Here is a 24851-nt window from a genome sequence, read left to right as displayed (position 1 = left end):
GTTTAGCAAACTAATAATAGTAACAGAAAGTTACACATAATGGGATTTGTTTTTATAGCCTAAACTCAGATTGTTTTTGTAAATCCTTGCTATGGCCTTGCTCACCAGGAACTAGGGAGGCATCTTGACCTCATATGGAATTCCTCATCCTATCAGTTCCAGTACAATTCCCTCCTTGCAAATCTGTTGAAGCCATAGAGAACACGCAGCTGTACTTGCAGGATGTGACATAAATTGAAATCAATCCAACATAAACAATTGCGTTCCATGAGCGTAAACAATGAGCACTGAGTGAACACATGTGAAGGGTACTAATCTAAAATATTATTTGCTTATTTGATGTGAACATAGTAGTCTCATAGATGAATAGACATGTTGCCAGTTGGTTCAGAGAAACAAAAATAGTCTTTTGTTTTGCAGTTTCACATCAGTAACATGGAAAACATCTGTTTCTCTACTGTTCCCTCTACCTTTGTTTTTCCTCTATCCTCTCACTTCCTCTCATTCTCTCTACCACCTCCCCCCCTCCATCTTGTAATTTACCCTCAACTTTTTCCTTTGGCACTTTCCAACTATTTCCCCTCTGTCTTCCTCCTCAGGTGGGTTCATCAGCTTCAACGGCTCGTGGCGTGTGCAGGGCATCCTGGCCATGTCCCGTTCTCTGGGCGATTACCCGCTGAAGAACCTCAACGTGGTCATTCCCAATCCGGACATCATGACGTTTGACCTGAACAAGCTGCAGCCGGAATTCATGATCCTGGCCTCGGACGGCCTGTGGGACACCTTCAGCAACGAGGAGGCGGTTCGCTTCATCAGGGAACGACTGGCCGAGCCTCATTTCGGCGCAAAGAGCATCGTCCTCCAATCCTTTTATCGTGGCTGCCCTGACAACATCACCGTCATGGTAGTCAAATTTAAAGGCAAGGCCAGCGAGAAGTAGACACAACAACACACAGCATCTATATCATGTTTGAATATTAGTGAGAAGTAATAGGGTTAAGATGAAAGATTTAAAAACTCAAAACAAGATTTTGGGTGAGAACAATTTCTATCACAGATATTTGCAGTTCCCCTCCTTTACTTTTATTGCTTTCATTTAGTTATGCAACAACAGATTGAGCTGTGTGTGTGTGTGCGTGCGTGTGTATGCTTGAGAATATGAAAATAATTGATATATTTCACGTTAACAACCAATGCATTGCCTGTCCAATAATGAGAAAATGACAGTAAACAAGCTAGCATGGAGTTTCACTTCCACGTCATTTCAAAGGTGAGGTCTTCCACTATGTGACCACTAATGTTTATGCTTTTAGTTTTCTAACTCTGTTGTCACATCATTTAATTGTAGACTTGTATCTACCAAGTGACTGCACTGAAAAGGTATTTTTTTTCCAGGATCATTTACATGTCACTGGTGCAAATATGATTGTATTCCCTTTATACAGGAACAACACAAATGATACTATGCTTGTTCAAATATCACCATCGATATTGTACAGCAATACAACCAATTACAATGGTCGCATCAGACTTGCTGATCATGGGAATTTGATGTAAGGATGAAAGTTTTTTGTCTAAAATTTTATAATTTTAGATGTTGAATGTCTAAGTTCACTTAAATTGATTGCTGTTTTTTTGCTAATAAATTCTGTTTTAATTGTTGATATATATTACATTTGTGAAAGCTGAGACTCTGGTATGATCCCCACCTTATCAGCATTTATGTAACTACTGATAATGTAATGCTGTAGATTGTTAAAAGAAAATCTCACAACTTAAAAATACAAAACAATTTAAACTTGAGGAAGGAGTTACAGGCAGTTACAATTGTGAATGATTTAGCAATTTAAATTATCAAGAAAGATTTACCAGCCTTAGGCTTCTTTTTTGCATAATTATTGAAGTGCTAGTCCTTTATCTGAGGTTTCTTAAATTATCACATGACAAATTAACGTTACAATTTCAGCCTTTAATGCCATGTCCTCTACATCCTGCTATTGATCATTATTAACATTTTCCTGAACTGTCACTCAAAATGTAACAAGCCTTTGAATGAATTGTGTTATTGTTGCCTTATTTTTTAAACTGTTGATTTCCTGTTATGAAGTCTGCTGCCAAAACTACTTTCAGTTTAATGTATTGCCGTCGATTATGCCATGCACACTGCTCGACCCTGAAGTCGTACATTTTAACTCACATGTAAAATAGCATTATGGGAAGAAATGTCTCTAAGAGACATGGAATTGTAAGATGAATGTACATACTGTCCTCATGTTAGTATCACCCCTCCACTGTTCATGCATCAATGAATAAAGCAGTGCGCCTGTTTCTGGATTGTTTAACTTCAGATATATATATGTCAGAAAACTGTCTGTTTGTGCTTTTTCAGTTCACATTCGTCCTAAAATATGTACCTTACAGAGTGTTTGTGGCATTTGTACTTGTTTTTGTTGACTTTAATAAACTGTACACAAATACAATAACAATTATTCTGAAATTTCAAATTGTAAATCTAAAAGAGAACATTAAAAATGATGTATGATCATTTTGTGTGTTTTTTATTTAGAAATTATTCAGTAAAAGTAACTCATACATACACAATAACCGGAAAGAAAAAATAAACATGGAGATCTTCAACAAAACTTGAAAACAGTACCAGTACATTATGTATGGGGACTCTGGGGATTAATATTAATAAAGGTAATACTTCAATTGATAGTAAATATAAGAAACATCTTTTCCCTGAATGCTTGACATATTTGCTCTTGAGTTAAATGTATAGGGCACTAAACAGAAACATGAATACTTAATCTTTTCTAAAGTATTTCACTAAAGTTCTCTTACATGTTTGTATTCCAGCTAAATAAATTAAACAACGGGTAATGAAGAGCTGATTTTAGTCAGGTTATGCCACCTGCTGGGCGATGAGAATATATTCGTCACAGCAATCCACATTTAGTATGTCAGGTGATTCTGCTGATTGTTAATAGAAAGTAAAGAATATTTCAACAGATATAACAAAAACAATTCAAAAAGAACTCCCCCTAGCTTTAAGGTGTCATACAGAATGAATTGGGAAAACAATCAGAAGTCAGCAAGAATTAGAAATGAAATAAGATGCACTCAAATTAAATCTAGTGTACTAATTTTGACAATGTATAATTCCGATCATATTGTCCAGTGCTGATGCTGACACTATTGTGTAATGCTAAAGTCGGTTTCAGTCATTCAAAATTTTTAATGTATGCATATTTATTTGGGATCAATAACAGATTCCCAGAAACCATTTTTGCTGATAGGTTTCTCAAAGGCTCACATTTTGCCTACAAAATCTCAGTCTAAAGATAAAACTACATTTACCCATCAGCCCAGGGTGAGTTATCCCCCAGCTGAATGTTCCTGTGATGACATTGCTCAGGGACACCGAGCCAGGAAGAAACATAATCTTACCGGTGTACCAAAATGGACTTCCTGGTTGGTGTATCTGATGATCTGTAGCAGGTGTGATGTGACTCCTCTACTAACTGTGCTGTGGTGGTAACCAGAGAACTGTATGCAGTTAGTTGCACCATCACTTTGGATATAAATAGCATTACTGAAAGCTACGCAGACACAAGAGGAATCCCATCACAACAGAGGGGAGGGATCACTCTGCGCACATAAAGCATACAGACTGCAGCCAGTCTCTATAAGAGACGGGACACACTAAGCCTATAGATAGTCAGTACAAAGGGAGCCATTGGGTGCAGCTTATTTCACACAGCTATACAAAAAGAAGAAGAAGCTTACTTTATAGTCACGAGCTGCACTGTTAGGACATGGGCCTGCATGGATCCAAGCCTCGAAAACAAGCACAGGTCCTGATGCTGGGTCTGACTGGATCTGGAAAGACCACACTGCTCTACAGGCTGAAGTACAACGAAAGTGTGCTGACCGTGCCCACTGTGGGCTTCAACGTGGAGACGCTTGAGACGGACAGGAGCAGCCCGGGCCTGACGGTGTGGGATGTGGGGGGCCAGAGGAAGATGAGGCCCTATTGGAAACATTTCTATACTGATACAGCCGGACTGGTGTTTGTGGTGGACAGCTGGGATAAAAAGCATCTGGATGAGGCCCACAAGGAACTTCATCGGGTAATTTAAACAGATACTTTTATACTCTTAATTGCACATATTCTTCCTTCAGTAAGAATTGTGTTTTTGTTACTTCAATTGGATGTTTGAGCTATATTGAGCAGAGAGATGTATGCAGAGTTGTACTCTTTAATAAATGGCTCATAGCAGAAGTTAAGCAGATATAAGAACATTTGAACATGTGTCACGATTTTTATGTTATGTCACGTTTTTAGTTTTGTATGTCTAGGTTTGGGTTTATTTTGCTGTTCTTTTCTCCCTGTGTTTTCCTCCCTGTCGTTAGTTTCCCTGGTGTGTCTGATTGTGTTCACCTGTTGCCCTTGTGTTTCTGCCTCCCCTGCCCGGCTGTTTCTCGTCTCGTGATTACCCCTCGCTGTATTTAGTCTTGTCTCTTCCTCATTTGGGTCCTATTTTTCACCAACCCTGACAACAGGCTTATTAATGTCTTGTTAACAACTATACTTTACTAAACCAATTTGTCCAAAACTGTGTATAATATTTTAATTCACCCTGCAATAACACTTGAACTTTGCTTAGTTTATATGTAGTATAAGAGAACATTTCATTATGTCAAGATTCAAGGCTTTATTGTCACATGCACAGTAGCTACAGTGTAGATATGGCAATGGAAAACTTAAGTCACAGGCTCCTCCAACAGTGCAACATGAATACATATAGGACATAGAACAAATAAAATAGAACACATGCTCTATTAGTGAAACAATTTATGAGTAATCATATTTCATTACAACTGTTTTTTTTGTCTATCATTAGTCATCTGCTTATGCACCAGTACAGCAGGCCAAACAGAACAAAATATCAATTGTTCACAAAGATTTTAATAAATACCCTTATCTCTGTTTAAAACGACATTACATTGTGCAGTATGTGTTCAACTAGCTTGATAGATATTGGTTAAACACAATAAACCAGTTAACTGAAAGATTGTGTACACAAGTTCAGTTTTGTTGTTTGCTTTCTTCTCCACTTTTAGGTCCTGAGGCATGAGAGTCTCAAAGGAGTCCCTCTCGTGGTCCTTGCCAACAAACAGGACCTCCAGGGCGCTCAAAGCCCAGAGGCTCTTTGTGTGACACTGGACTTGAGAAGATTGTGCGAGGGCAGGACCTGGTTCATCCAGCCCTGCTCAGCCACCACCGGCGTGGGGCTGGAGGAGGGCTTCAGGAGGATCGTCTATCTGATGAAGACTCCATTCAAACAGACTCAAGAGGACATTAAGGTTAAGATGAAGTCCAAAGGGTTCAGTATCACAGCTATGAAAAAAGTGGTTTGTCTCTGCAGCAGATGATGGGGGGGGAAATCTGGTTTGAGAATCATTCAAGTGATTTGCAGGAGTCCTTGTTGTCTGCCTGTATAATTCAGCAGCAAATGGCCTCACTGTGGCATCTATAGGATCAGAGTATAGGAGGTGATGAGAAAAGGGATGATATTATCTCAGTTTTGTTTGTTAATCTACGAGACAGAGAGAAGCTTTATTCAGTGCTGATAAAGACAAAGTGTCCTTGGACCATGGTGATATCCCATGAGGGTGCTGTGATCTTGGGTTAAGACAGCTGGTGTGTCAAAAACTGATATTTGAGCTGAGCCTGAGAGAGAAACTGAACCTTTTGCAAAATAGATTCTTTGCAATGATTCAATCTAAGAGTTGTCTCTACATGGAAATACAGACCAAATATATATTGGTCTGTGGGTCAAAACAATTCGGTTCTCCAATTGTGCAACTTTTGCTTGTTTGTTTGTTTGATTTATGTTTAGTTTTATATTTATATTTTTATGAAATATAAAGACTTGTTGTTTTGTATAACTATTGGGTTTGTACAACACAAATTGTACTTAAACAAAGTCCTATTTGTGACATTGATGTAAAATATAGATTTTGCTACATCATACAAATTAAAGCCGACAAAACTGTAAAATCTGTCAACTCAAGGCGTGTTTTCAATGTGTGTTTATTATCATGCTTACAATATGTCAGTGTTGTTTTGTCTAATGTTGCAATGAAATAAAGATGAATTCATGTTAAAGTCCTGACATTCAAATTCTTAGATTTCACATATGGGTTATACCAGCCCTTTTTAAACGTAGGTCTTAAAACATACTTACATGCTTATTTTTTTATTGCAACTGCTGCACAACAATTTCCCATAGGATAAGTAAAGGTGCTCTTTATTTTATCTTGTCTGTTTGGCCCCGGATTGGTAAACCGGCCGTTGGCTATTATAGCCTACTGATAGTATAAATTAAAGTAAAGCAAAGTATCTATAAGCTAAAATAAATGACTGTAAAACTAGAAAGAAATAGATATTATGGATGCAGTGGTAGAAAATAATAAGTAGCTACATTTATTTAAGTGCTGTACTTACTTGCTGTTGAGGTACTTAAATGTAATGCAGCGTTCTACTTCACACACTTTAGTTACTCGACACTTTGCAAATTCAGATTTGTATGAACCTCTAACGAGGTATATGAAATACATTGCCTTGCATTTATTTAAATCAAAACACCTTCACGGCAAAGACCAAAATGAAAATGCATCTTACATTGTAATGCGTCAAGAATAATAATCTAATATAAAATATGGTGCAATGAAAGCTCATCTAGCTGAATAGTGATTACTTCTACTTTTAAATTCAAGTATTTGTTTGACTATCATTACAAACTTTAACTAAAGAATGTGGGACTTTAATTGTAACAAAGAGTTTTCTAAATTATGATATTAGTAGTCTGTGTTAATTTTCATTAAATACAATGATCAGACACAAAGGTGTTTCTCCCCCCCCCCCTTTATTCAAGAAAATATATATGTAAATTACCATAAATATGTGATTCATTGACATCAGGGTACAGTTAACAAATACAATTAAAATAAATATTAAGAAAATAAATCAATATTAAGAAAAAAGTGATAAAAACAAAATGTAACATCTCAAGTTAATATTAATAAAATCCCCATTTGGTTTTGAGTTCCTTCTTGCTTTTACTATTTGTATTCATGCTGAAATATTGTTGTTATCTCATAAATCTAATTTGTTGTACAATAAAATCCATCACCTTTAAAGTTTATAAAAAATGTCCTCATCTTGACGTTGTAATGTTTGTCCCGTTTTTCTTACTCAACATCAGACCAAAAGTGTGAGTGTGAGTATAAACAGTGATTGAATAAATGAAAAATTGTATCTTCATGTAAATTACTGAAATCACAACAATAGTCAGTATAAATGTTAAATCCCTCTAGTGTCTTTTTTTTAACAAAATATATTGTATGAAAAATGTTGACTGAAAACTCTTAAACTTTTATTGAGTAAAAATGTATTTCCAACTAGCTTCATTTATTTCCAATCAATAACTTCATTAAGTGAAGCCCAGAAGAATCTCCCTGAGGGCAGAGTTACACTTTGGATGCTATTTCTCTTATATTTACGTGAGCATTTATCCATGGTAATCTGGGTTTGTATCTTGTAAAGTGGCGCGCCCCGCAGAGACACGTTCACAGTGAAGCCAATGAGAGTGAAGGGGATTTCCCCACCCTTCCTCTCTACGCCACAGCGAGGCTGCCCTCCACCACCGGCAATCCCAGTATGCACCGCGGACAGAGCAGCAAAAAATAGTCCGCTAACGAAAGGCTGAGAAAAGGGAACCAGAAAAGGATAGCTCACAAGCTAAATTCACGATTTAGATTGTATTTACCGCAACTACAACTGCGAACATGGCTGACAACGAGAAACTGGACAACCAGCGGCTGAAGAATTTCAAGAATAAGGGCCGTGATTTGGAGGTAAAAGTTATACAGATTGGTGTCGAAGATCTCTTGCTTTTCTCGTCGCCGCTCTGTTCACGGACAGCTTCGCCTTCTGGCTTCCTTGTGACGTCGTTTCTAATTTCTACCATCGGGAACTTTTTTACCTTAATCCTTGGCCAGGGCCTCAGAATAGAATCAGTTATATGTCGCTGGCCTTGGCTGTGCGAACTCCATTTGCTTTTGCTGGTTTCGCTTCACCGTGAGAGCGCGGTGGTTATAAAACATGTCAGAAACGCTAGTCAGAGTTCATCGCCTCCGCTGTATGTACTCTGCTAGCTCGATGCTAGTGAGGCCCACGGGGGACTGGCTAGCGCTACTCAGGCATATCAGCCGCCGGATCAGTTTTGGTCGATGTGTTGGCTAGGAAAACTGATACACGTGCCTCTAAAAGTACATTTAACTGACTTATATGTTTTATTAACCGTATATTTGCATGTTTGGAAAGCTAACAGAGCGGCAGATTAGCGTTATTTTGGTACTGCAGTTAGCTAACCTATGTGCTAACTGATTTGCTAGCCACCGTTAAGCTTGCTGGTAGAGCTTGATGGTGGCTGCAGTTCCACCCATCCCCCGTCTTTACCACCAAAAACAATGGCGGAAACCAGTTAGCCTTTAAACTGGCCAGTTATCTAGACATTTTAAAATTGTGGCGTAGTGTTATTGCGGTATTAGGTGTTTTACCAACGTTACACATGCTTAGAAAACGAGGTTAACACGATCAGCTAGTTAACACGATCACATGACTGTTAGATCAAAGCTACACGTTAGCTAACGTTGCATAAGTTACCACTTGATTTATAGTCGGCTCAACATGCCTTTGCTTCGTTAGTGTTCGCAGGGGTGTTGTTTTCAGGCGCGCTCACTCAAGACGTAACTATGAGCAGGATATAATCACACATCCTGTTTGACAAGTAGCTACTGAAGCGGTCTAGGCCTCTAGACATACGACTAGCTACTTGATAATCACTTGGTGGTCTGTCGGTGAACACAAGCATAACTAACAAATACCATCACTTAATGTGAGGTGTATAGTAAAACCTTTATACTCAGTTACCTGTTTATCAGGCATATTTACACCTAGGGCGTTCTTATAATTCCAATGAACACAATAATACATGTCCCGGTTTGTGTTGAAACTGCATTAGATAGGCGTTGAATCACCTGTATGGATGTTTTGGAGATTAATTGTAGATCACTAAACGATACTATTCAACAGCAGCACACAGTACAGTCTGTATAAAAGACTGAATCAGCACCTCTTTAAACCAGCTTCAACAATGAAACTGAACAGTAAAACCTTCATGAAAGACTCAATGTGGGACTGCAGTTTTTGCTGAATAAGTGTGCCCTATAATATATCTGCTACATACTTGTAACTAGTCTTTTTTTTTTCTTTTTTTTTTTTTAAAGATAACAACATGAATTGAAATTGTATATTGAAGAATATGTAAGTTAGAGGTATTGTTGAGGCACATCTTACAGTAATTTAAGCTAAAGCGAATTAGATCAGGCTCGGGTTTAGGGTGTTAGGCAGTCACATGCAGATTGTGGGATGTTGACCTAATGCTCCAGATATGACTGATACTACAGATTGACCCGGCTTTCATAAACTTAAACTTGATCCTTTGCCCAGGTTTAATTAGGCCGCCAGGGTCACTCTATTTGGCAATGGCATGTTGGGATTGATGTATGACTGGAACTATTTTCACTGCCAATCTATTGATCAAAATGGTTGCTGGTTATCTGTATGCAGATGTACTAATCTGTGCCGCTCTAGAAAATAGTTCCTAAATGTTTTTATGCTATCTCACCCACAGACTATGAGAAGACAGAGGACTGAGGTAGTGGTGGAACTCAGAAAGGTTGGTACATTTGTATTATCTTGTCTTCTTATCATGATGAATTTCTTCTGAAATGTGCATGAAGTAATATCTCTGTTTCCCTCCACTACAGAACAAAAGAGATGAGCACCTTCTGAAGAGACGAAATGTGCCCCATGAGGACATCTGTGAGGACTCTGACGTTGACGGAGACTTCAGATCGGTACGATACTAGTCAATTGCTTCTTCTAAGGGTAGCCCACATTAGGTTCCTCTCCCTGGCAATAAAGTCCAGAGGTTTAGGATACGATAACATTGTGTCCCTATGATGCTGTGTTCTTGCTCAATCTCAGTTGGGTGTGGCAGAAGTGTGACCAATATACAGTCAACAAACGTTCTCCATGCTAGGCGGTGTCTCATTATCTTCAAGTAAGAGACCGGTTTCAGTGCAGCATCCTTTGTAGAATCACAACATTGCACTTTGTAAAGCTGTCCGTCATCAGGATTTTAGTCTTTTCTAAATATCTTCTGTGCTTTTGTTGCCCAATACTTCCTCTTTGGGACCGAAATTCATGTTATGCAGCATTTCAATTTCAGATAAAACATGCAGGTATAAAGAGAATAAATGACTACTCTCGTAACAAGTATTCAAAGTTATAGATATGGGTGTGGTAATAATTTGTGATACATACAAGAACTATTTATAATGCAAATAGTCCTTGGATTGTGCCAATTTGAGGAATGTTATTTTCAGGTTAGCATCAATATTACCATCATTGATAAGCCAAAACATTAGGCCATGTGCTCATTATATTTAAGCTTAAGGGCATCGAGAATCCCACCATCACTGGGGGGCTCTAGGTCGTGTGGTATTGCTGGAATAAAAAGCCACTCAGCAGTTCAGAAATTCAATCACAGTAACTGCCTAGTGCCATTGAGAAGGCTGACTTTAAACAGGCTGCTTAGCAATATATCAACAATGACATGCTGCTCTGACTCACTGCAAGACATTAGTGTCTTTTGTGTGTACTGACCAATCTGGTTTAAATACTCAACCAGCACCACCTGAGTTCCAGCCTTCGCTGTTTTCAAAATTCCCAGGTTCCAGTGGTCAACTTCATGTTGTGTATTCAGGGTTGTGTTTGGGTGTTTTTCTTTTCTAGTTAGTTTTTTGTTACATGTTACTCCACCCCGTTTATTTAACCGTGCACAGTAATCGGCTGGCTATTGGAGGCACCAGCCGGCTCTTATTTAACTGGGCCTGCTTTCATGGTCAGGGCTTAATTAAAAGTAAGAACGATACTCTGCACACTTGATTCTACACTGGGCCTTCAGCTCCATGTAGAGGCAGTCAGGTGAGGGTGCCAGTTGGCACATTCTCACGTTGAATGCTGGCCTTCACGTCCGGCCTGCTGACTGTTCCAACAGAACACCAGATTTGCTCAAGTGAGAATGCAAGTCACTGCTTTGTCCGGGGTGGTATTTCCTGATTCCTAATGTCCTGTTTCTCGTAGTTGCTTTGGTGGCTCTATTCCCTGCTGTGTCAACTTTACAGACAAAAGCAATTCTAGGAAATACTTGTTGAAATGTGAAGCTAGAAGCTAACCGGCTCAGCCTCCCGTAGTACTGCCAGGAATTAAACTCTGGGGTACTTTCCTTGATCAAAACACTGGATAAAAATGTACTGTATCTTATCATGTTGTACTTTTGACTAATGACTCTTTACTTCCCTTTTCAGCAAAACACCTCCCTTGAAGCAATAGTACAAGTAAGTAGGATGTTACATTCATTTGTTATTCTTTGTCATTTATCTCCTCTTATGGGCTATATGTATATAATGCAGAATTTAACTTGTGTACTTGCGTTACAGAATGCCACCAGTGATAATCAGGGCGTCCAGCTGAGTGCTGTTCAGGCTGCCAGGTAGGAAAACCCACCCTCACACTCATCTCTTGAGTTTACACCAGCAGCTGGCATCTCGTTTTATATTATTAGACTTTCTTTATAAACATTTATGGTCACATTTCTCATGTTGTCATATTGATGTTCACAGAGGACTATAGAGCGCTACTATGTACTCTGCTGCTTATTAACCTGTCAAAGACACATTTGGATTAAGCCAAAATAAAATGGCTGTTCACTATGAATGAACTATACCGAACGTGGACAATAGTGAAGTAGTACTTTTAAATGTGATCCAGATTCACATCTGGTTCATCCGGTGTTTGTGAGCCAGAGAAGCTGCACCAATACTTTGCCTGAAAAGGTTCTTTGATTAAAATGGATGGCCTCTTGCAAAATACAGTTCCAGTGTTGAAATTTCAAGGACTGAATGTTTTTCCAGCTCTGTTAGACAGCGGTGATTTACAGTAAGTCAGCCCGGTCTGATTAATGGACATAGTAAATGGCGCTGCGGCTCAGTAGTGCAGCCCTGTTTAAGATGAAGAAAATGCTGCACGAGGTATCCGAAAACATGTTTCTTTATTATTTTACAGCTAGTTATTTGTATTCTTTCATCTATTCACGGCTACCATGCGGCTTTCCTGAATTAACGTTCCTGTGTCCTGAATTAACGTTGAGGTCGTGAGCCGGGCGGCCACTGAGATTGTGATTGACACTGTGTGGATTCTTGACATTCTTTAGCTGTTTCTCTCTGTGTGTCATTGGTTCTTCTTGTTTGCATTTCTCTGTAAAGCCATCAGTATGAGTAATGGTCTTTTGTGCTCTCTTTTGTTTTTTTAGGAAGTTGTTGTCCAGTGACCGTAACCCTCCCATTGATGACCTGATTAAATCTGGGATCCTTCCTATACTGGTCCACTGTCTGGACAGAGATGATAAGTAAGCAGGCTGCGAATGTTTCTTTGTGCTTGTGGCAGCGCATCATGCTCTTTCACATGTGATTTAATATTAGTGGCATTATCCAGATCATGTTGAGTTTATGCACACTTCAAATGTATTCAAATGCACACGCAGGGTTTTATCCGCGCCTGCATCTGAAGCACTTATGTAAATGTGTTCTAGTTTCACCTTCCAGGGATGGCAGAAATATAAATGACTCATCAGCAGGCTCTGACTGTTACGCCACGGCCCAGTCACTGTGACTTCAACTCAGCCTTCTGTTTCTCTCTCACCTCTTCACAGCCCGTCTCTCCAGTTCGAGGCAGCCTGGGCTCTCACCAACATCGCGTCTGGGACCTCGGAGCAGACCCAGGCCGTGGTCCAGTCCAGTAAGAGCCCTTTCAACACAACTCCTTCTTTTCTCATGTCTCTACAACATCTCAGTATAAACCTCAATCTATTAGCTTTCACTTTATAAACAAATGTGCTTTTATTTATTATAGTAGGTGTGACATCCACACATGTCGTTGCATTTGCTTTAGTCAAACGCATCAACGGGGATTCATGTATTTTTAATGGAGGCATTTTTGTATAAGTATTATTTATTTATTTCCATTAGTCAAAACATTTAACTGGTGGATGTGATGAACATCGTAAAGCGAGCTGCAACATGAGAAAAGGAAAACACTTAAATGATTGATTTATTCATCTTGACCATGCGTGACATGGTATCTATGATTGAATTATGCAGAACAGCAGTGTTTAAGTGTCTCTGGCTTCAAATACTTTAATAATAAGATTAAAAGGATCTGAATGCCACATTTAAGCGATATGCAGTGAAGTTACTTTGATATTTTCCTACTTTTACTCTTCTTTTTATTTCTAAGCTTGTTGTGGCCCATTCCTTTTTAAGTGTAGATGTGTCCAAGTGGTCATTTAAAGATTCTGAACAGATGAGCTGTTTCTGAGTGAAAGCCCTGCAGCAGAGTACGAGACTCCTCCTATGATTGATACTTATCTGTCTCTTGGTGTAGATGCTGTGCCTCTGTTCCTGAGGCTGCTTCACTCCCCTCACCAGAACGTGTGTGAACAGGCGGTCTGGGCCCTGGGCAACATCATAGGTGAGTCGCTGTTGGTGTGAGCATGTGTTGGAAAGAAATACCGTGAGTCCCTGGACGGCGTGTGAACCATCTGTGTGTTCTCTCCAGGTGACGGCCCTCAATGCAGAGACTACGTGATCAGCTTGGGCGTGGTGAAGCCCCTGCTCTCTTTCATCAGTCCCTCCATCCCCATCACCTTCCTGCGCAATGTCACCTGGGTCATGGTCAATCTGTGCCGCCATAAGGACCCTCCACCACCCATGGAGACCATCCAGGAGGTGTGTATGCCAGAATGAGGGAGCTGTACATGTGTGTGTGTGCTGGATGCACGGTTACATGGGTGTTTGTGGAGAAGCAATGATTCAGTATTTATGAGCGAGAAGTGAGGCGTTAATCATCCAGTCTTCAGTTCATACGCTTCCAGGGGCAAAATATCCTGAATCTTGATTGTTAAAAAAAACATCAGTTTCTATTAAAAACCATCAAGTTAAAAAACATGCTTCATGCTGTCTGAACAGATAGAGGGTCGTTTATGACACAGGAAAAACCTTTCCATACCAGTCACATCAGATGTGGAACATTCATGTTTAAAAAAAAATGGGAATAAATCAAAAATAATAAATGTGGACTTCTTGGTTTCTTGTTGTTAGGCCTGAGGGAGAAGGCACAAATAAAGCTGGTTTACATAAAAGAAAAAAAGCCATGTTTGTCTTTTTCTCCCCAAAGTCATCCCTCCTGTTTTCTTCTGTTCTCAGATTCTGCCGGCGCTCTGCGTGCTGATCCACCACACTGACGTCAGCGTAAGTCGTTTTTTACACAAGCTGTGGTGCCTTGGCCTCTCTTAACTATTAACAGAGAACATTCAATAAATGCTTCACTGTTGGAGGAAGTTGTTCAGGTTGCAAAGTGTAATGATGAGTTTCCTTTCTTCTTTGCTGCCTCCAGATCTTGGTAGACACAGTGTGGGCTCTGTCCTACCTGACGGACGCTGGGAACGAGCAGATCCAAATGGTCATCGACTCTGGCATCGTCCCTCATCTGGTCCCTCTGCTCAGCCACCAGGAGGTCAAAGTTCAGGTATGAAGGGACACCAGGCACGACGATGGTTATGTTAAGGATCACAGCTATAAAACATCAAGCATGGACTCTTAGAGGTGGATGGTTTGGTTTAACAGTTATTATTCTCTTAACAAATGTAACACTTCCTCTTCACACCCAGACTGCTGCTCTGAGGGCCGTGGGGAACATAGTGACCGGCACAGATGAACAGACCCAGGTGGTGCTCAACTGTGACGCTCTCAGCCACTTCCCCGCACTCCTCACACACCCGAAGGAGAAAATCAACAAGGTAAAACGACCTCCATCTTCCTCCTGCACACATACATGCCCCCCCCTGGCAGGTGTTGTCTGCCTGGAAGTGATGAAATCAGAGACTTGGTGCTCGTGTGAATGCTGTGTGAAAGTCATAGATGGGGCAGATAGTCATTTTTAGGGATTCACAACATGAAGAACCTCCAGGATGAAGAAGAAGTCCTCATTTGAAGTTAGTCAGTCAGATCGGGGGGGTTGGGGGAAGGGCTGTTGGTGTGGATGTGATTGAATGAGTGATTCCTTGGGTTGGTGGCCAGAGGGTGCTGAAGACCACGAGTCTGTGCTGATATCGGAGTGCATCTGAGACCAGTCACTTTAAAACAGAGGCCCACTGTGACCCGGACGATGATTAGAGCCTCAAGAAACGCCTTGGCCCCGCCCACAGCACTCTGTCTCGCCCAGAGGTCCTACCCCTCAGCGCGGACCCTCTGGATTCTGATCCAGTTTAAACACACACTCATAAGTCTTTAAAAAGAGGGAGTGCTAATCATGGCCCCATGCAGTCAGGTTCCTCCTCTAGTTGAAGGTGTGACATGATTATAATCTTCTGGCTTCTCTGCTTAGGATAAAACCTGAATAAAATGAAACGTCTGTTTCTATTTCCTTAACAATGTATTTGTGTTGTTTGTCCTGTAGGAGGCAGTGTGGTTCCTGTCCAACATCACAGCCGGCAACCAGCAGCAGGTGCAGGCTGTCATCGACGCCAAGCTCGTCCCCATGATCATCCACCTGCTCGACAAGGTGTGTGTCCGTCTGTCTTTAGAAGCAGTGCAAAGAACAAGAGGATCGTGAAGGATTCTGTTTAATGAGCTCGTGGGGGAGATATGTGTTCTTAATGTACTTTTGTTTTTAGGGTGACTTTGGCACTCAGAAGGAAGCCGCCTGGGCCATCAGCAACCTGACAATAAGTGGCAGGAAAGATCAGGTAAGAATCTTCTAAACAATTCAAGTTTTAAAGCAATGAGATGTAGTCATGAAAAACTATGGGAATATGAATACACTTGATTTATGTAGCTCTGTCCTTGGGGTTACCTTTTTATTTTAAAAAGTACTTTTACAGAAGAAAATAAAACAAACAATCGAATAAAACCGAATACATAAGCACAGAGAGTTAGAACTATCACATGAACAATTGAGTTATAATGAAACATTAACTAAAGCTTTCACAAGTGGATGTTTTATAATTCAAAAGAGGCTGAAGTGTGTCTGAGTAAAAGGAGAAGTTAAAAAATGTTCTCTCAATTTCGTTTAGTTTGTGAAATGATTCCTTTTGACAACAGACGTGTTGTTTTGAAACCAGTCATTGGCATTTTTCCAAATGACTAGTAAAAGTAGAAATGAAAGTGAATACCATGTTGCTGTTCCTCACCGCTCCTCTTCGGCCTGCAGGTGGCGCACCTGATCGAGAAGCAGGTGATCCCCCCGTTCTGCAACCTGCTGGTGGTGAAGGACGCTCAGGTGGTGCAGGTGGTCCTCGACGGCCTCAGCAACATCCTCAAGATGGCAGACGATGAGGCTGAAACCATTGCTAACCTCATTGAGGAATGCGGCGGTAAGTCCCATCAATGTTTGATTTCTTATCTGTGTGTTTCTTAACATTAGGTTTCATGCGTGATTGTGTGGCGTCTGACTTGTTGTTTTCTTTGGTTCCTCAGGTTTGGAAAAAGTAGAGCAACTGCAGAATCACGAAAATGAAGATATCTACAAGTTGGCATACGAAATTATTGATCAATTCTTCTCTTCTGATGATGTAAGTGAATCCAGTGTCAAAGATGATTTCACTAAAGTTCAAAGTATCAATAGTTGGTTATCAATAGATGTGTAAAGTTGAAGCCTTAGACTATCACATTTTATATATGAATGTAAAAAGAAAAGGTTCCACCTAGGGGTGGGCGATATGACGATATATATCGCCGTGACGATATTAGGTCTCCACGATATGCTTTTTCAGAGATATCGTATCTATCGTGATAAAAAAAAAAAAAAAATCTGATGTGAAAGACATGCTCTAAAGCTGTCTGGTCAGGATTCAGACAGAATTGCACTTTATTTATTGTCTTGTTTGATTCTGTTGGCTTATATTTTATTTGATCAATAAGGTATTTATATAGTTTTTCCCTTCAGTTATGCTAAAGTCTTTTATTGCACTTCAAGTCTAAAGTTTACATTTTAATTGTTTGGCACTGACTTTTCCTCATTGATGTTTTATGTTTTACTTAGTTATGTTTTACCCTCCTTTTCATGTTTATTGATGTTCACTGCTAGTGCTACCTCAGAAAGTTCATTTTGATACTGAGAAACTGTGCCTTGAAGCCATATCAAAATGTTGAATTGTTCATTCAGGGATTCATTTCAGAAATAAAACCAGCTTGAGATGCTATTTTGGTCTGTTACTCCTTTTAGTTTTAGTTTCTGTTCCCTTGTAGGTGGTTGTTCTGTTCAGTAACTTGAAAAATAACCATAATAACCGACATGAAAAAATATCGTGATATATATCGTCTATCGTGATACTGCTTGAAAGATATCGTGATAATATATTTTCCAATATCGCCCACCCCTAGTTCCACCACATTTAAGTTGATTGACAAACGTGTTGAAGATAAACAGTGAGGCTCTAATAATGACTCACAAGTTAGAGATTGCTTTTGGTCAATCTTATTATGTCGAGGCACCATTAGTGTTTAAACTGCTGTCATGTCTGCTGCTGCACCTTGCTAACGCTCTCTCTCAAACCCTTCAGATTGATGAAGACACCAGCCTGGTCCCAGAAGCCATCCAAGGTGGAACTTACGGCTTCAACTCTGCCAACGTGCCAGCCGAGGGATTCCAGTTCTAGACGGCATCTGGGGTATTCTGGAGTTTTGTTCACGATGCAGCACTCTGTTCAACATAAAAAAATTAGGAGAGAAAGAGCGAAAGAGAGCGAGTGTGAGAAATTTGATCCATTGTGCTTGGCTCGTGGGATCCATGGCTGCATCTTATCTGAGAGAAAAATGTGTGGATTTCATTTGGCCTTCCAGGGGAACCAGCCCAAATGAAGGTTGAGATGGCGAGTGGGTGCGAGTGAGAATGAGTGGCTACATGTTGCAAAAAAAGCAAAACATCTACATCGAATGCGTTGAGAGACATGCCGACATAACTTCTGTGTTATTGGAGCTGTCGCCTTCCGAAAACTACTTCAAACGACAACAAAAAAACTTGATGTCTGCCCGGGGAGAACCAAGGACATCCAAAAATAACAAATCAAGAGATCTTGACATATTACGATACAACCGAAAATAACTAATTTTGAACTGAGATGAACCACGAACCATCACAATTCTACGGTCCTCCGAAAAGAGAGGGTGCCACCCTCAACGTGCCCCTCCCCCAATCGGCCACGCTATCAGACATGTGTGTGAATGGACCCATTGTGTATGAATGTCTGGACTCAGTGCTGAGGAGCCAGGTTCATCTCCTCCAACGAAACGCTCCGACAGGGCACCATCCTCTCCCTCTGGTGGGCGGGGCCAGGAGTCCGGCTGCGCGTGTCGCATGTGCGAGAGAATGGACGGATGAGTTGTTGTGTGCTTGGCTGCGTGCGTGACTGGGAGTATGCAAGACTGGGTGAGAGCGCATGCAGAGAAATTCAATTACAACATCTGAAGAGAAACAAAATTGCAACAATGAAGTTAGCAAAGGTTTCAGGAAAAGAAATTCTGCCTTTGAAAGAGAGGCTGATCCACAAATCCCTGAAAGGAAGAACTTTGGAAATGAAAAAAAAAAAATCATCGTCATCACAAGGATTCTTTTTCTGTTTTGAATTATTGTTAAGTTAGTATTAATTGACACTGGACAATGCTATTGGCAGGTGTGGAGCAGCAGTGCATTGTATTAAGATGCATTTGGTGGCTTTTGGGCTTTTTCTTTTTGCCTCCAGTGTGTTCCTTTTTATGATATTTTTTATTTTCAGCTTTTAGTTTCATTGCTTCTGTAAAGGTAATTGACGACGATGGTAATCCACCCTCACGTAGGCATCAGACATGGGCTTGATGCTGTGAAACTGACACATCACTATAATCAAACGACCTGTTCCCCTGTCACCTCATTATTCTCCCCTCAATCTACAGCAAAACCACTGCTTTGCAGTATCGTTGCCATAGCTTTGACTTATCACAAAGGGAGAAGAGAAAAATGGCCATTTCACGTAGGATTGTGAATCATAACCTTTGCATGTACTAAACTATAGCACAGTTATATTTTTAGGGTATTTTAGTTTCCTTAGGCTGTGGATACAGTGTAATTTTCATTTTAAGTAAAACTGTGCTTAAATGTTACATGTTTCCCTTTCCCTTATCCCTCACTAGTGTCCAATTTGCTAAATAATCTATGGTTTTGCACATGTACTGCAAAGTGAGGCCTGAAGGCATGTTGGTGGGTTTCATAGGTTTTGACCTGCCAACAACATCCTACAATATGCATCACTCAACCACAATCTTTGTTGTCTTTCTAGAGTAATCCAATGATGCTTTTTAGTGATACTTGAGAAAAAAATAAGGAATTTATTTCAGGAGCAGCAGGAAAGGATCTGCTAATGTATCTCAGCTAGACAAAGAGAGGATTTAGCCTCCTTTTTCTCAAGGTCAAAAGGTGTCCCACACGTCAGACTGGAGTTGTCCAAGGTGGGTTCTCCTGAGTAATAAATAACCCATGAACAAGTTTGCTGTACCTTTTTAGTACCTTGCAGCGTCATTAGCCCCATACTACTCTTCCCTCTTATACCAGCTAGGTGTACAAGCTTACCCTTTCCATTTTTTGTGTTAACTTCAAACACTGTAGTAAATGATTACACATTGTGCTCATAAACCTTCTGTTGAACATAGGGGTCTTTTTTTTGCAGCATTCCTTGTTAGCAAACATGTGGTTTCAAATCTGAATTTATGATATGGAAGGTATAAAAAGGTGGTTTGCCCAAAAACCATTTTGGGAGATAGGCTACAGGATAGGTTGTCTTCAAGAAAATAAATAGTGAAACCCAAATCGAGAGACTGTGTGTGCGTGTGTGGTCTGTTGTGAAGATGTTGTGTGAATAATCACTGTTTTTACACTATTTTGAAATGCTGATTCAAATCGAGGAAAAGCGGGCCCTGATTGGCCAGGAAGACCGTTTCAACGCATGCGTACTAAAAGAAACAAAGCAAATGATGCCTTCAGGACTGCCGGAAAGGTCGCAGTTATGACAGGGGCGGAGTTGTTACATCCATAGTCTAGAACGTGTGCCATGGTTCGTTTCAAACTTGCAGTACTAGGGAACTAACAAAGACATTACAAGAGTGAAATATATATGCGTAATTGTATTTTTGGAAAGAAGAGCCGATTTAAAGCAACGTCTGGAAACAAACATTTAATAACAAGATGTTTACACACGCGCTTGAATGCATCATGAGAAGGAACAGGAAATGAGAGCTTTATTTTGGACAGACCCTTTGCTCCGAGCACGAGCAGACGGTGAGTTAAGATTTAACGCTCAACATCTTATTAAAACTGTCTACCTCGTGTTACCAACCCTAAATCCATTACATGATGATAACCGATGAAAACAAATGGTTGACAGGTCGCTGAAAAGGTAATCGAAATAACTTAAATGTGGCTTACGAAGCCATTAGCATTTGAGGGCGAAGTTGATGTAGTTTAGGAAATGTTAATCTAAACCAAATCAATTATGCGGATACATGGTCTGTTTTCATTTGATGCTTTATGAACCCACATATGCAGTTATGTGCTTCTTTTCCTGTGAAAGAAAACGATGCGGTTGGTTAACTATGCAAACTTCACATGTCTGATTAACTTCGCGAAATAGTTTACCATACAGATTCGAGAGTGAAAAGATAAAGTCAACTTTTTAATGCACGCATTACATGTTGTAATATGGCACATTTAACTAATATATATATATTGGTGATCGGGCTGCAACAGGACACCTGTTGCAAGTTTGCACCTGGTTGCTCACACGGCTGCATAATTACTCTAAATATGGATCAGGTTTGTGGGGTCAGTTACACAACTGAACTGTGTGGCTGGGGGGGGACTGGGTGTGTGCTCCTATTGTCACTGTGGTGCCAGCTGTAACAAGAGGAACACACACACACACACACACACACACACACACGAATAGCGACCTTGTTGCTGTTTTTCTGTCGGAGGCATTCCTTGCTGTTAAAACCTCTTTTATTATTAGTCTTATGAGATTTGTTTAATATAGGCAGTGGTCACTAGGTGAGGCACACCTGTACAATCTGATTTAGTAATAAACAAATATAAACACTTTTTAATTTTTAAAACTGAACATTGTGGTCATGTTTGTAGAATTAATGGCATAGCTGTTGGATTTGATTGTTACAGATGAACAAAGTTTCAGTGCCCTTGAGTTTATAACTCAGTAGTGCACTCAGTCACAGAATGTAGTACTGGAGACGGTGATGAAATGGGCTTTTTACAGTCATGAAAATACAGTAGCTGAGTGCAGTGAACTACTAAAGATAATTTTTTATAACTAATTAATCTGTTGAATATTGAATATTCTGTTAAATCCTGTTTACAGTCCAAAACCCAAAGAAACATCGAATCCTGACACATTTAGGAAGCTGAAACTTTCAACCAGTGTTTGGAAAATGAAACGATCAAAATAGTTTCATTTTAGGTTTGACTCCCTAAACTCAATCATTTTATGTCCCATTTTTCTAATTCTACTGATATAGAAACAAAATGTGTTTTGCTAAACAGGTGCGGCCCGTAGCTTTTCCTCCGTCCTACTGTCCTGGCTGCCAGATCTTCTCCCCCCCCACACCCCTTCACCTTCCCCCTGAGCCCGGCCTCTAGTCTCCACCATGGACAACCTGGAGGAGGACCTGACGTGCTCCGTGTGCTACTCTCTGTTCTCGGACCCCCGGGTCCTGCCCTGCTCACACACCTTCTGTAAGAGCTGCCTTGACAACTTGCTCCAGGTGTCCACCAACTATTCCGTCTGGAGGCCGCTCCGAGTCCCACTAAAATGCCCCAATTGCCGCGGCGTGGTGGAGCTGCCTCCGATGGGTGTAGAAGCTCTGCCCACCAATGTATCACTGCGCGCCATCATTGAAAAAGTAGGAGAGAACACAACTTTTACCCTTTGGCGAGCTTTACGAATGAAATCCTCTTATTGGTTTCTAAACGTTGCTGCTTCAGTTTGACTTACATGTTTGTTCATCTGCTGTTTCAGTACCAGAGTGACAGCTTGCCGCGACACCCTTCCTGTGAGCAGCACCTCAGGCAGCCTCTGAACATGTACTGCATCCAGGACCGGCAGCTGATCTGTGGTCTGTGTCTGACCATCGGGCAGCACCAGGGCCATCCCATAGACGACCTGCATGCGGCGTTCATCAGAGAAAAGCAGACGCCATCTCTCCTGCTAGCCAAAATCTCTGAGCAGAGATGGGCGCAGGTGGGGAATCCTCTAAGTAAGGGCTGTGGAAATCTGTTTCACTAAACTCAATGCATGTAGGAGTACAAATCCTTTCTGTTCCTCCTCTGTCAGGTGTGTGAGCTGGGGGAGCAGCTGGAGCAGGAGAAGGCCCGCTGCGAGGGTCTGGTGAGGAAGGACCGCCAGGAGGTCAATGAGTATTTTCAGACCCTGGAGGTGGTGCTGGCCAGGAAGAGGCAGGCCTACCTGGAGGCGCTGGATACAGCCGCTGCAGAGGTGTCGCGCGCCTACGACCCGCTCATCCTCAAAGTGAAGGACATGCAGGTGAGTCTCAGGGTATCTGGATTAAGCTGAGGTGAGGCGTCCATACTGGTTTAGCTTCAAGCGCCTCAAAAATGATTTAATGCCATTGTAGATATGTCAGAAAAACCTAGGGTTCTGTGTCATAGTTTCCACTTGGGGGTTGTTGACAATATCACTATGTATAAACTTAAATATTGATCTGGGCGAGTTGTCGTCAAAAAGGGCTGCCCCAATTTCACATTCTCCCTGATTGATCACATAATAATCATGGCCCAAAGGAAGCAGGAACGAGCACATGTTGAAAAGTACCGCTAACCGCCTTATCCCTGCAGGAGGAACAGCTGGACCTGGTGTCGATGGGCTCCTCGGTGGAGGAGGAGCCTAACCCGCTGGTGTTCCTGGAGCAGGTGCATCTGTTCAGAGAGAGGGTGGAGGAGTTCATCAAAACGCCTCTGCCCTCGGCGATAAACCTCTCCGTCACCCCGAGGGCAGCGGAGCACCTCCAGCAGAACTGGCCCGCCGTGACTATCGGCAGCCTGGAGGAAGCCCCCGTCCCCAAGGTGTGCTGCTGCGCCAGATGTGGCGGCGTGGAGGCCGGCGTGGAATCTGAGGCTGGGGGGGATCAGCTCCACGGGGAGAACATGTGGCGTGAGCTGCAGCCGACTTCTTCTGTGGTGCTGCTGGGGCTGCTGCTGCTGCTGCTGGCAGCGCTGTGGGTGAACCCGGTGGGGGGGGCCTCGCTCGGTTTCTCTCTTCTCTCCCAGTTCAGTCAGTTGGTCCAAGGTCTGAGCGGTGATGTCATCACATCTGTGTGGGACTCTGCGGGGTCAGGGTTCACAGTGATAGAGGCTGCTGTGGAGAGATGGAGAGCTCACCTCTCCTCTGTGGGAGAGAAGGCCTTCGAGCAGCTGGCCGCCTTCTTCAGGACTCTGACATCACACTGACACACACCGAGTCTCACTGAAGCACTCCTGTCGTACAGCGGGTAAAATCTTTATACATCTGCTTTTGTCCCGATAAAGGCAATGAGTAAACACAAGACAGGGATAATTGATACTACAGAAATAATCATTGAATATAACTAATTCACTGAAATATATATATCACATGACCTTATCAAGCTTTAGTCCCATTCAAGATTCCCTGTTGTCTTATGCAGACCCGGGGAAAAACCCGAGTTACGTCTCGGGTATTTATGTTCAAGTTCTTGCAAGTTCAAAATGTGAGCAGTTTACGTTAAATTTAACTTTTGATGTATTGAATTGTGTAACGTTCCTCTTTGGGGTGTGTTTTTCTAGGTATGGTTCACACTGCCTCGCAATTAAGCATTTATCATACCAAACACTAATCAAACAGTTTTGAAGCTTGGCATAAAGGAATGTAAATATTGGGGCATTTCAGCAGCTCTCCTGGTGTCAGAGAGCTGCTGACCTCAGAACAGCTGCTCCTGTATATCATCACAGGGACTTTAGAGCTGATGGTGAACACACACCTCTCCGAGTGCCTTTAACCGTCACGCTCTTTCCAACTTAATCGCCTTTTTGTACTGGATTGTAGTTTCACCAGGACCAAAAGCTCAACCCTCTTTTTTTACTCCAGCGGTGAGCAATATATGAATTGTATTATAGCCTTTTTAAAAGCTTTACCGTTGCAATTTTGCATTAAATAATTGTTACGTTTTTTGCTCAGGCAGACCCTTACTGAAACACCAGTGAGCATGCCAAGCTGCATTCCTAAATATTATAATATGTCATAACGGTATGCTGTTACAAGCATCACACACTCAAAGACATTTTGGTTAATGTCAGGCGTTTTCCACAAAGGTCACCCTGTATTTCTTAACTTTTTGTTTACAATAAAAGTTTGAATATATATTTTTTTGTGTATTTGTTTTTCTATATCTGTGCCAGTGTAAGGTGGGGTAGAAGTATGTCTCAAAGTGATGTCTGAGCACAATTAACAGCCGCTTGCTACATCTGTCTGTCATGTGAAATCTGTGGCGTCCAACCTTCACATGACCTCAGACAAATC

The 24851-nt window shown here is 41.2% G+C and overlaps 4 protein-coding genes across 5 annotated transcripts in view; all 4 read left to right on the top strand.

The window, feature by feature from the left end:
- The window catches only part of ppm1lb (protein phosphatase, Mg2+/Mn2+ dependent, 1Lb), a 43195-nt gene extending 40650 nt beyond the window's left edge, over positions 1–2545 (top strand). The window contains exon 4 of the mRNA XM_079679607.1: positions 600–2545. Within this exon, the coding sequence (XP_079535733.1) occupies positions 600–940 (341 nt within the window). The 3' untranslated portion in view covers positions 941–2545. The remainder of the gene's footprint in view (positions 1–599) is intronic.
- A 1063-nt stretch (positions 2546–3608) lies between these two features.
- Positions 3609–6175, top strand: LOC307037497 (ADP-ribosylation factor-like protein 14). The gene is made up of 2 exons (XM_079678400.1): positions 3609–4133; positions 5128–6175. Exons 1-2 carry the CDS (start codon positions 3819–3821, stop codon positions 5437–5439), a joined length of 627 nt encoding a protein of 208 aa, XP_079534526.1. The 5' UTR covers positions 3609–3818; the 3' UTR covers positions 5440–6175.
- A 1461-nt stretch (positions 6176–7636) lies between these two features.
- On the top strand, positions 7637–20102 carry kpna4 (karyopherin alpha 4 (importin alpha 3)). Its single transcript, XM_079678392.1, has 17 exons — positions 7637–7926; positions 9768–9812; positions 9904–9993; positions 11509–11538; positions 11641–11693; positions 12513–12608; positions 12912–12997; positions 13643–13729; positions 13817–13986; positions 14464–14508; positions 14654–14785; positions 14928–15056; positions 15716–15820; positions 15933–16004; positions 16469–16631; positions 16735–16829; positions 17820–20102. Exons 1-17 carry the CDS (start codon positions 7858–7860, stop codon positions 17913–17915), a joined length of 1563 nt encoding a protein of 520 aa, XP_079534518.1. The 5' UTR covers positions 7637–7857; the 3' UTR covers positions 17916–20102.
- A 118-nt stretch (positions 20103–20220) lies between these two features.
- Positions 20221–24692, top strand: trim59 (tripartite motif containing 59). Of its 2 annotated transcripts, none has more exons than XM_079678394.1 (5): positions 20221–20566; positions 21842–22200; positions 22317–22538; positions 22632–22841; positions 23153–24692. In XM_079678394.1, the coding sequence occupies exons 2-5, from the start codon at positions 21946–21948 to the stop codon at positions 23762–23764; spliced, it is 1299 nt and encodes a 432-aa protein (XP_079534520.1). In that variant the 5' UTR covers positions 20221–20566; positions 21842–21945; the 3' UTR covers positions 23765–24692. The 2 variants fall into 2 exon arrangements, with proteins under 2 accessions (XP_079534520.1, XP_079534519.1); XM_079678393.1 differs by having other exon boundaries at positions 20222–20684.
- Positions 24693–24851: the final 159 nt, after the last annotated feature.

This window comes from Notothenia rossii (genome assembly GCF_949606895.1).
Source record: "Notothenia rossii genome assembly, chromosome: 4".
In the NCBI taxonomy this organism is placed as follows: Eukaryota; Metazoa; Chordata; class Actinopteri; order Perciformes; family Nototheniidae; genus Notothenia; species Notothenia rossii.
The sequence above is the reverse complement of the archived record's forward strand: the minus strand, read 5'-3'. Positions and strand labels throughout refer to the sequence as shown.